Source organism: Dreissena polymorpha, chromosome 8 (assembly GCF_020536995.1).
Source record: "Dreissena polymorpha isolate Duluth1 chromosome 8, UMN_Dpol_1.0, whole genome shotgun sequence".
NCBI lineage: Eukaryota > Metazoa > Mollusca > Bivalvia > Myida > Dreissenidae > Dreissena > Dreissena polymorpha.
The window spans coordinates 46257816-46269893 of NC_068362.1; the positions used below are offsets into that span (position 1 = coordinate 46257816).

Consider the following 12078-nt stretch of genomic DNA (forward strand, 5'->3'; position numbering starts at 1 on the left):
ACAACCTTGACATTTTTGCGAATATGTGAAACAAGTATACGGCGAGAAACATGTGTTGTGATGTAAGAAGACATTGGATTAGTAAAATAACTGAACTAACATCAGTGGAAGAAAATGAAGATCGTGCCAATCGTTTTAGGAATCTTTATGGCTGTTTTACTCTCTGCCTGTTAGTGTTTAAAGCGATACGTTCTGTCAAAAATAGGTCGGACATTGATATGCTCACTCCTAAAGTCCAGTCGCGACGTATTAGTAAGCAGGAAAATGTCACACATTCAAAGACACACGGCGTTTATAATGCCTCAGCGGTCCAGATCAACCACACTGACGTCATAATTCATATCCACGTAATAATGTTTGTTTTAATTTGAAGTACACGTTGTTGTATTGGTTTTAGATATTTGGGGTAATAGACGTAGAGGTGGCGTACACTTGTCGTTGTAATGCTGGTATGGTTGCGGTAGTGTTTCTTGTGGTTGAAGTGGTACAGGATGTGATGATGGTTGTGGTCTCGGTGGTAATGGTTATGATCGTCGAGGTGGTAGTTGAAGTTGAGACCGTGGTTATAGGACGTGTAGTAGATAATAGAAGTCTTAAATTGTATGCACTTTTTAAAAGGTACGTCCGTTCACTGTGCTATTTCTGGACATTTTGCTTTAAGAACATAATTTAACATAGAACAGCCTATGATTATTAAAAATATTTATTTCCATAAAATTACCATAAACTTGTTTTAATTAAATACAAACATTAAAATGATGACAATATTGACAAGATTTGCCTAAAAATGCCGACTTTCTTTATGCCCGAATACCAACTTGAAAATTCCGAACCATAAAAGAAAAGGTTTTTTAAGGTCGCCGTGGTGTAATGGATATGGTGTCCGCCTAGCGATCGGGAGGTCACGGGTTCGATACCCACTGTTGGAGCGTTCTTCAGATTTGCCCCAAAACACACCAAGTACTGGTTCCACTGGGGGCTGACGAGGTCAAAGCGTAGTCCGTTTCGCTACGACGTCGGGTATATGTTTTACTACGAAAACATTGTGTAAATACACTACTTAATCAGGCGAGTTTCATCTTTTCTGGTGTTTATGGAATAGAGAACGGAACATCCAGTAATGTTAGGCACTTATTTTCAATAACAAACTAATAACAAATGCGCGTAGTTGCAACCTTTAAGTTTATTTTGAGCTAAAATCGAAATATTTTGATTTGAAGCAATGCATAAGGTGGTTATTCTGTTAAAATTACCAATTACGGTAACTTAAATTAAATAAAACTACATGTTACTTTGATTCAGTGTACATTACACATTTCAGGCCCGTACCCAGGCCATGGGCCCAGGGGCCCGGGCCCCCCCAGCTGGCTGTCGAACTATGATTTTTTATATAATAATCGGCCCACTGCAATTTTTTCTCTCGTGCAAGGGCCCAAAGTACACTTTCCCTCAAAACAAAAGAGCAGCTATGTTTTATTGTCCCTGATAAACAAGGGGATTAACGCTCGCCAATCGAGATAAGCCTGTAGGCAATGTTTTCTTAATGCCTTGTACACACATCCCCGATCAGTCCCCCATAGTGATCATGAATGCTTCATCTATCGATGGTTGATGTAACATGTATTATACTACGTGCAGCGAATGGAAGCAACTGCTACAGGAGTTCGTAGACTATGGTCTGATAATTGCCGACGCAAGTTTTTTTCCTTCTTTGATAAGGCCCTAGACGTATTTTCCCCTTCTAAAAGTTTAATTGTTTTTTTTTAAAACCTTTTATTGGGAATATTTAGGTCCCAATATATACTTTTTGCATTGAGAATAGGGCCCTGAATTTGAACTGGAATAAAAACACTGACAAAGATATTAAAACTGAGTATTTATAATTTTTGAAAGGAAATCAATGAAAAAGACTACGATGAGATAGTTAACATGTTTGTTTAAAAGAAAAACAGATTCATAAATTTGCCGAGCAACAGATAAGAATTTGGCAGAATTAAATAATAATTGAGTACAGAGAATTGAGTAATATCAACCTATTAATGGCTCATTGGTAAATAAATGAAAATTGAAACAACAAATCGATCTCATTATATAAGTTAACCTGATCCAGTGTAGAAAAATATTGTATAATTAAATTATCTCTTTCATTGAATTTGTTTGAAAACAGTAAAATATGTTAAATTGATTATTTAAGACTTTCATTATTATCCCCAAAAATAAGGCGTTTCACGCAATTTTTTTCCTAAAAAATGGCAAGGTCTTTCCGAAAAAATCAGATTAAAAAAAAACCTGTGACGTTATTGATTTGTGAAAAAAATGGTGGAAGCAATACGAGAGTTGATGTGGATAATCGTCAGTTTAAACCTTTAAGTTTCGGAAATCTAAAGCTTTTAATATTGTTGTGAATTCACACCAATGTTTAAAGCTTAAGACTTCCGAAATGTGCTGATTTACTTGTTATAGTCCATTAATTCATATCACAAAATACGTTTTGTATAAGCATTAAAATTCACCTTGCAAAGTGCCAAATTTAAAAAGTATATACATAGGGAGGGGGGACCCCTCCCAAACCCTCCCCGGTTGGGCCCCCCCAGTAAAAAAATCCTGGGTACGGCCCTGCATTTTAAAGTACAAAACATGTGTTTTAATTATTCAAATGCTTTGTTTCAAAGGTAATTGCAAGTCGCTTTATGTATAGGTTTCGCACAGAGTATGTATTGGTTGCGCAACGAAGTACAAATATAATGTATAGGTTGCTCAACGAAGTCTCTGTATCCATTTCAGGACATATCACATGCAGTTTGCAGTTACTGCAGACTGCCATTGCCCATTGCAAAAGATGCCGTGCTTCACTGTGCGCATGAACATCAAAACGAAAAGGTTGATCCCGGTGAAAGCCGGCAGAGCCCCGGTATACCGTCACTACGCCGGCACTCACCGGGACTATACCGGCATCAGACCCCGACAGAGCTGCGGCGACGCCCCGGTTTAACCGGGGACAACCGGGGCTCCACCGGGAAAGTATTCAAATGTTCAATACCTCTGGGATGAACCAGGAGTTACCGGGAAGGACCGGCAATGACCGGCTTGGCACTGGAAACAACCGGGACTACACCGGGAACAACCGGGACGGCACCGTCAGAGATCCGGTTTACTTATGCAACGTAGCTATAAAGGGACTCTGCCGGCATTCACCGGGGCTCTACCGGGTCGTTGCCGTAGCTCTGCCGGGGTGTGTTTGGGCCCCGGTGGAGCTAAGGTGCCGTCCCGGTTGTTCCCGGTACAGTCCCGGTTGTTTCCGGTGCCACGCCGGTCGTTACCGGTCCTACCCGGTGACTCCCGCTTCATCCCGGAGGTATTAAACATTTTAATACTTTCCCGCTGGAGCCCCGGTTGTCCCCGGTCGTCCACCGGTCATCACGGTGGAGCACCGGTTCATCCCTGTAGGGCCCCGGATCATCCCGGTAGATGCCTGATCACGCACTCGGGCTCCGCCGGCATCATATTGAGACTGGGCCTTAACCGTATTGTAACACGAGGTAAATTTACCGGCCGTCATGTACGCAGTAAACAATAACCTGTGACAGAAACCCACTGCCACACCTTTACAACGATATATTGATTATGCAATTGCGGATTTATGCCATTGGGGTCCTACTTTCCACACCTTACGGCTGTTACAGGTGTGGATTTTACAGGTAAAATCATGTATACGAACATGAAATTCATCTCAAAATTAGTTGACGATAACCGATTTTCAAGAAAATCGCTTTGATATATACAATGTAAAAATCAAAATCCGTATGAGATAAATAATGATCAAAGTTGGGACATGGGATTTACTTTGACATAAGCAGAGTTTCGAGATAAGCGAGTTGGGGATAACGAGAATCGAATGTTATTTGATAAAGAGTACCGTTTGCTGAAAACCTATCATCGGTCTCTATCAAAATGAACGTATAAGTGATTGTCACAAGGTGAAGATGCGTCATTTTTATTGAGACCGACGACATTAGGTTCTCGACTCTCAACTGTCATCTTATATATGGATTTTCGATTTTAATCGTTTCCTTTGGCCTAGTCGTGAATTTAATTATATCATAATGTGCATTACCATGTCGACTGTGCGCATCGGATCATGTTGTGCCGTTGTTAGTACCTCTTCCTCAAAGGAAACATCCAGCCACTCCATGACTCCGTATTACAACGAGAGCGCCGATGGCGTTAAAAGCATAGGTGCAAGATACAGGGAAGAATGGCGTCACGTGGTATAATGTAGTTCGATATCGCCATCCGCGAATTTCTCAAATCAATAATTTCAAACAATTACCGACTATTTAAATAGATAATCTTTCCATTTACATCAGTGTTTGAAACGCTAATGAACAATAATTACCCAAGCCTTTCAAAATTTAAGCACGGACAGATCTGTATCGAACTATTCTTTTCACAAATGAAAATAGACGCTACCCTTTTCGTCTGCGTCAAGAATTTGTCGTAAAACTTGTGGTAAGCGTTAGATGCAGACGTGCACAACAGATTGAGTTATGAAAACAGATTTCTGAATGCAGATTTTTATAGAAACTCCTCACAGCAGTTACTTCCCTTGCTTCGCCCGGTCAGTAACTTCTAGTATAAGGGAGGCCACTGCGTAGGAGATTGAGATTTATAGTGCAGATAGAATTGTTTTACGAACGAAATTTGTTTTAGGTTATAAGAAGATTTTTTAACATAAAACGGTCTTAGAAAAAATCACTAAAAACGGTGTCAGCAATATTCTTGGAAGAAAACGTTAGAAAAACGTTTCAAAAAAAAATTTGTAAGAATGACCATATACTAAATTAAATAGATATTTCGTCTGATTTTTGATCAGGTAAGGCTTCATAAAGGGCAACCGACCGATGTGGATTTTTGAAATGTGGTATATACCATAAGCATAGGTGCGTAAACGCACCTATGCTAAAAACACTTTCTTTATTTTGCCTTTGAGAGATAACCAATACGTCTTCTGTGAGAAACGCATACACGCTAAAGCGTTGTCGTAGCGAGGCATATACGTATACTGTCAGATGATCATGCCTTTATTTCTGATAACTGGGTCACCCTACACATTGCTAAACACACCAGTGGCTTAACGATGCATGGGCCATATGGAAATTGTAAAATTGTGTCACTAAAACACAATTGTAAACCTTAATTGCATTTTTTTAAAGTGAAACTTTACTTCGGTTTTATAAATCAGCGGTATATTTCATGTTTAACCGCATAAACCAGACACATCTTGGATTATAATTTGATGTAACAGCCCTATGAAATGTCATTGTGCTTAAATTCAGAGTTTTTTATTAGAAAAGCATAATCTTACATGTTTAAACACAATTTTCGACTAATCCGTTCTCGATGTCACGTGTATTTAAACAATGTTTTCGTAGTAAAACATATACCCGACGTCGTAGCGAAACGGACTACGCTTTGACCTCGTCAGCCCCCAGTGGGTTCTAGCCCAGGAAACGGACTCGAGAGCATTTCAATAAGCCTGAGGTTTTCGATGCAATCGAGCTAAAATAAATAGGTTTAAACTAAAACTAAAAAAAAACAAAAACGCTTGTTCCTGATGACAATTCGATAACTTTCATTTTGTCTCATGTCGGTTCTTGGTGACCGTGGTAAGAGAAGAAGACACGAATATTTTATATAATTTATCCTAACTTATACAATCAGTGCATATATCGTTGTGAACAACAACTCAACTTCCATGCAGATATTTGACTGGTGTCCAGGATAGCCCTCGTCATATTTATGCCGCCATTACATACCGTTTGAGCATATTATATTTAATTAATGCGCTGTTTTTATTGTGTGTATGCTTTCATCTCGTTATTTGTAAGCATATTATAATTGACGACTGCCAACGATTTTTAAAACGCCAATTTAGATCGACCAAAAAAACAGTGGTTTATTAAAAGCGAACAGGTATTCGTTTCAGATATTGAAGGATTTTCTTTTGACGGCAACTAATAGCGTTTAAAAATTTAGACTTCTAATAAACCTTTATTGTACCAAACACAGTGTTCAACAATAAATAATTATCTCCTTGCATATGCATGTCATTCTTTTCAGTCGTCTCGTCTTCTACATGTATTCTGTATCTTAAAGTGTTCTACTTTACTTCTGCCACACAGCCACTACAATCATAAAAATTGTCAATTTCATATATATATATATAGTAAAAAATTAAGTCGAAAAAAACAACAACCATTTACTTATATATATGACAAAGTGTTGTTGTTGTTGTGTTACATCGTACTCTTTTGATTTTTGAGTAAATAATCTTATTGAGGAAAATCTGTTCGAAGTACAAACAGTAAACAACACTTAACAAATCGAGAGATTAGGTATGCTTGCATATTGTTCATTAAACATACGATAAAGCTCGTAATTATTTGGCACACCCGGCGTTTACGCTAAGGATAACCGAGGTGGTGTTATAGCGGTGGTGAGTATGCACGGGCTTTTATCATGATGCTTAAAAAACGCTGCGGAAATGCATTTACGCGGGACGCATATTAATGTATTCATCTGATAACAGGGATATGTACAACACTACCAAAACTCATGGTTTGTAAAAAATAATTAAAATCATTTATTCAATGGCGAAGTTTCATCTGTTAACTTTTTCTCGGAAATACATATTAATTAAGACATGACGCTTAAAGGGATCTTTTCACGCTTTGGTAAATTGACAAAATTGAAAAAAGTTGTTTCAGATTCGTAAGTTTTCGTTTTAGTTATGATATTTGTGAGGAAACAGTAATACTGAACATTATCCATGCTCTAATATAGCCATTATATGCATCTTTTGACGATTTTAAAACCTAAAAATTATAAAGCGTTGCAACGCGAAACGATTGAATAATTTGGAGAGTTCTGTTTTTGTCGTTAAATTTTGTGAAACTACGAAGATTGCTTATATAAGGTATAAAATACATCAAGGATGTGTACTCGGCGGAATAGCTCAGTAGGCTAAAGCGTTTTTACTTCAGGACTCTGGCAGGACTCCAGGGGTCTATGGTTCGAAACCTGCTCCGGGCAATGTTCTTTTCCTTTTTTTATTTTTTTTCTTGATTTTTTACTGGAGCTTTTACGATCCAATGTTTACATTTATCAATATAAAGCATTTAATGAATAAGTTAAAAAAAATGCCAAAATCTGTGAAAAGGCCCCTTTAAATAAATCTTGATTACATTCTTCTACGTTGTAACACATATGTATTCTAACTATGGATACTATGGAAACCATGTTTTAAATAGGCCGTTTGTACAAGATAAAACCTTACTAAATATTTCCTCATTCGAGTAAACGCGAGCTATCCGTTTTAGGTGTTTTTGAATATCGAAGCAAGTTGAGTCAGACGGTCAGATAAAAACACACGTTATTATACTTATTAAATTTAGCAATATTTTGACTTGTTGATTGTTTTATAGAAATCCGTACCATTTGAACAGTTATACGTGTAAATACGTCAATGTTTATTTTAAAAAAAGCTAAGTCAACAACATAATTTTAATAAGAATTTATTGCCAGTTTGCTTTATAAGAGAAGCAAGAACAAATAGTTTAATTGCGACTTAAGCATATAAATAAATACACATGCGTAAATATAACAACAACAAAAAACAACAGAAATCAAAAAAGTAAAAGGAAAACATACAATTACATGTTTATGAATTATTTTTACAGATATATGACAATTTTCAAGAATGTATGGGAAGGCGCTATCTGTTTTAACGAAATTAAGTGAATATATAAAATCGATAAAGTATCGAAATCAAATATGAATTAAGATATTAGATGCACTATTTCATTCAAATTGTTGAAAAATGAAGATATTCTCTGAAAAAAAATGTATATTTTAACGACAAACTGCTCATTCAGAAAAAAAGTATTGTAAAACAGTGTTAATATTCATATTAAAGTATTATGAAATACGGTAGATTTATGAGGTTTATAAGAAGTTATTAATAAATAAAGTATTGTGTTTACACCAACATAAGTGAATAGAAAATATAAAAGAGGAGTAAAAAAAAACAATTGAAATAATTCTGAAAAAAAACTAAATATTTAGAAAACAGTAATAATTGTAAAAAAAGATCAATGTATAAATATACGAACTGAAGCAAGTTGTCATATAAAAGTTCAGACAGTTGTAAGTAAGCGTTAAGCTGACAGTTAGAACTTGTCGTCCGTGGTTGGGGCATTAACAGGGGTACCAAATCCAACAGTGCACTGTGTTGCATACCCAGCGTAGAAACCACTCCATGCCACAATCTTGACGAGTTCCCCATGTTTTGCACCAAGCCCGTTTTACTCGAGTGGAGTCCTCTGAAAAATAAATAAGTTAGTAAGATAAATGATATTTTCCTAAAGCATTTTGCAAAATAATACGAGCACTTGTATTGACAAACTCAATAATAACTTAGCGCAAATCGTTTGTATATTCGTTCTTATTATAAATACCGGTCATAGGAGTAAGTTATTTGCAGTAATAATTAACCTTTTTCGAGACTGGATTTTGCATTGCAATCCTTTGGCTTCAAGGTCACGATCTCTCTGCCTTTGCAACGGTCAGAAATACGCGCCAAAACCGGCTCATCGTCCGTAAGTGGCGCCTCTTCGAAACACGAACTTTTGTCTTGGACCTTTCAACACAGAGAGCTTATTTATATATTTTATCCAACATATAAGTGCCATGTATCATTTACTCACGCTTGCTTCAAGAATATGAACTGACCTGTTAATGATCTTATTCAAGCAATAACTTGAAGCGGTTAGATTTACATCGATGCTGGGGCTAATACAATACAATGTCATAATGTACAATATTTTATATTCGTCGGCATGATTCGTTATATTTTAATGAATGACTTTCGTGGACAAATTAATCCACGTATGTCTTATTTTATAAAATAATTAGGTATTTCCGTCGGGCATTTTCCGTTGTTTTTGTCGCTGTTTTTACAAAATAACTTAATTAATTTTCGTGTGCTATAGTTGTGTATTATTCCGAAGGATTTGTTTGCCTTGCGAACTTTAAGCATCAATATAAGTGTAGTATCCTGTAAAGTGGACACACTCGAAATTGGACATCCTTGACACCATGATATAAGCCTGGTTAAGGGGGCGATGCCCGTTTACAAAAGAGCTAATGTATCTTAATGTCCAATGAGTCTTTGCATGGTAACCAATTGAAACACACATATGTAAGAGTTATAGTTTATATGATAATGTCATCCTTGATAACATTTGTGTTGTCATAGTGCATTAAAGTTATTGGTTAAAAGAAAAGTATTAATGTATACGATAGTTCTCAAACAAATCGAAGACGTTTTACACAAAGAAAATTTAATCTATGCCTCAGTTGCAACTATACTTTCAAATTGTATGGTTCTTATGAATAATATTACATAAGAATACTATAAAAACTAACATATTTTCAAAGTATAGTTTTGACAACAGAGATCTTTTTTTTAATCTATGTAGATACAGATAACACATTTAAAATCAAATCAATAAAGAATATATTAAGCATAATTACTTGTTCAATCACGTAACAAAGAAACGTGTTTTCTTCATAGTGTTATTGTATTTTACAATTGCTTATTCTTTGTGTTTTTGTTATTGATTTAAGTGCATGTGTACACTTTAATCCGAAATACATACAATACAATGAAGGCACGAACACCGAGATAAGATCGGTGTTGAGAGATTTATGTATGTTTGATACTTTTATTGTTTATGTTTATTGACTAACGAATAATTAATTAATCTGTATTATTCTTTGTTTAATGTAAGTACTTGACATATAATAATGGAAATATTCATCACAAAATGTTGATTCATTTATCACATATGTGTACTTGTACAATAGTCTTACCTGGCTTATCCGACACTTTCTGCCATCTGGAGTTAGCTCGATTTCATATCCCTTAAATAACAATAAATATTGATATGATTAGTATATTTATTGATTTCGGTTAATTCCAATAAACATGTTCACGCACAACATAATATGATATAATTCTGTTTGATACAACCTCACTTCGGACAACATCAATGATTGCCAAAGGTGTTCCATCCGCATTGGTGACTGTGAACACCTCCTTGTCCCCAAGTTTTATTCTGCTGGTTCTAAAGGCCTTTACATCTACGCCCGTATCGTTCGCAGCCTAAAATACAATTGTTAGCAGCTACTCAACCAATTACTAACCATAGATTCCGTTATTTATATCGGAAATATTTTCCAACATAATTTCATATAATAATAGCATTTCTTTTTTTTTAAGCTTGTAATTTATAACTCTTTTATGTCATGGTATCGCTGATTACAACCAAAACTCGTTTTCCATTATAAATTCCCCAAATACGAGACATATGGTGAGTTTGTTTTCAATAAACTCAATGTACACAGTGAAATAATATTGAAGCATCGAACATATGATGAACTAGGACATACTATATATTTTTATATATGAATTTTTTGTTCAAACAGTTTACAATATTTTACAAGAACCTAACGCTTTTCATGAAGTTAAGAATACGTTTAGAAGAATCTAACGTAACTCACCACAGGGTTAGCTGCACAGTTTCCGACACACGCAGTCACAAATATCACCAATGCCTTCATCGTGCGGACATGCATTGTTATCTGGAAATGGAAAGCGATTTTGTTTTCGTACATGGTTGCATATGCTGTATAACGTAAATAAGGGCAAAATAACTTATTGTGATTGTATTTAAAATGGAATTTAGTTAAGCTCGGTAAATGCATTTATACCACGATATATCTTCTAAAGACAGCAAACCACAAAAAAATGTGAATCGCAGACAAAATGTCGTTGTAACTGTTCTTGTAAACAAGATAATCATTGCCATGTAAATCTTATTTATTAAACATAGTTTAATCACCGGTTCAAGTTATCATGTGCAATATTAAAAATCAATGTTAAAAACATTTTACAGAACGCACATACCTGGAGGCAGATGTCTTGGTAGTAAGTTGAGATGACAATAGGAGACGCTCGTCTTCTTTTAGTTGCGTTCGTTAATGGTATGATCAATTTATACTGATTTTTCCCTGTCTGTCACCAATGAATTTGTTGAAGGATGAAGGAAGTTTTCTGGTTATCTCTACCTTTTTTTAGGTAATTGATTACACAAATAGGTCATAAAGTATTTCGTTAAAGGACCATATTGCAGCAGTGATATTGAGGTATATGGTCTGTTGTTTTCGAGAAATCAGTATTCCTAATTCAAACATGGTTATATTATTTGATAAAGAACATATAATGATTATTCGCTTAATTAACAGAAGTGACACAGTTTTTACGTAGTCCACTTTGTTGACAAAACGCAATGTCAAACTTTAAAAACAACACAATATTTAAAAGACGATGTATTGTGAAATTTTTTAGTTTGCAAATTGGCACTTGCCAGTCGATTATGTGTATATAATTTTATCATGGAAAGTCCCGTACCCGACGCTGGCACAACAATTTTAAACTATTTCGTCTGTAATGAAATCAAACTTTTAACAAATACATACATGCATGATATTTTAGCTGTCTTTGAATTATTTCTATAAAGTTCTAGCACTACGTTAAGCATTAATTTTCATAAATGCGTATGGCAGCATACTTATGTCCCATTGCTTTCCTTATGTTGTGCAATAATGCAATTATAATTAGCAACTCTTGTAATGCAATGGTTCTGAAACCTCCCTTCTCCCCACCCTATTGCTTTGCATTTATCGCCCCAATACTTATGTGTTGTGTGTATTTTCTTGTATTCAAAAATAGTAGCGGACGGTATCTAGACTTTATTTTTTGGAAATGCTCCTTTTGTTTTTATTGTTAATTAGTATTTAATAATAAGGCTGTTTGTACGGGTGAAATAGAACATGTCCTCGTATATATCTTCAATTTTATTTGGCTTCAATCTTCAGTTTCTGTCAGCAGTTCGAACTAATATAATGCAAGGCATTTTTTCCCATACTAAGATTGATATTTTTCAAAAGTACAGA

The 12078-nt window shown here is 35.4% G+C and overlaps 1 protein-coding gene across 1 annotated transcript; it reads right to left on the reverse strand.

Annotated features, from left to right (window-relative positions):
• Positions 1–7567: 7567 nt before the first annotated feature.
• Positions 7568–11116, reverse strand: LOC127842483 (uncharacterized). The gene is made up of 6 exons (XM_052372013.1): positions 11030–11116; positions 10624–10704; positions 10094–10225; positions 9934–9984; positions 8554–8698; positions 7568–8381 (listed from the first exon to the last, which is right to left on the reverse strand). The coding sequence occupies exons 2-6, from the start codon at positions 10696–10698 to the stop codon at positions 8257–8259; spliced, it is 528 nt and encodes a 175-aa protein (XP_052227973.1). The 5' UTR covers positions 10699–10704; positions 11030–11116; the 3' UTR covers positions 7568–8256.
• Positions 11117–12078: the final 962 nt, after the last annotated feature.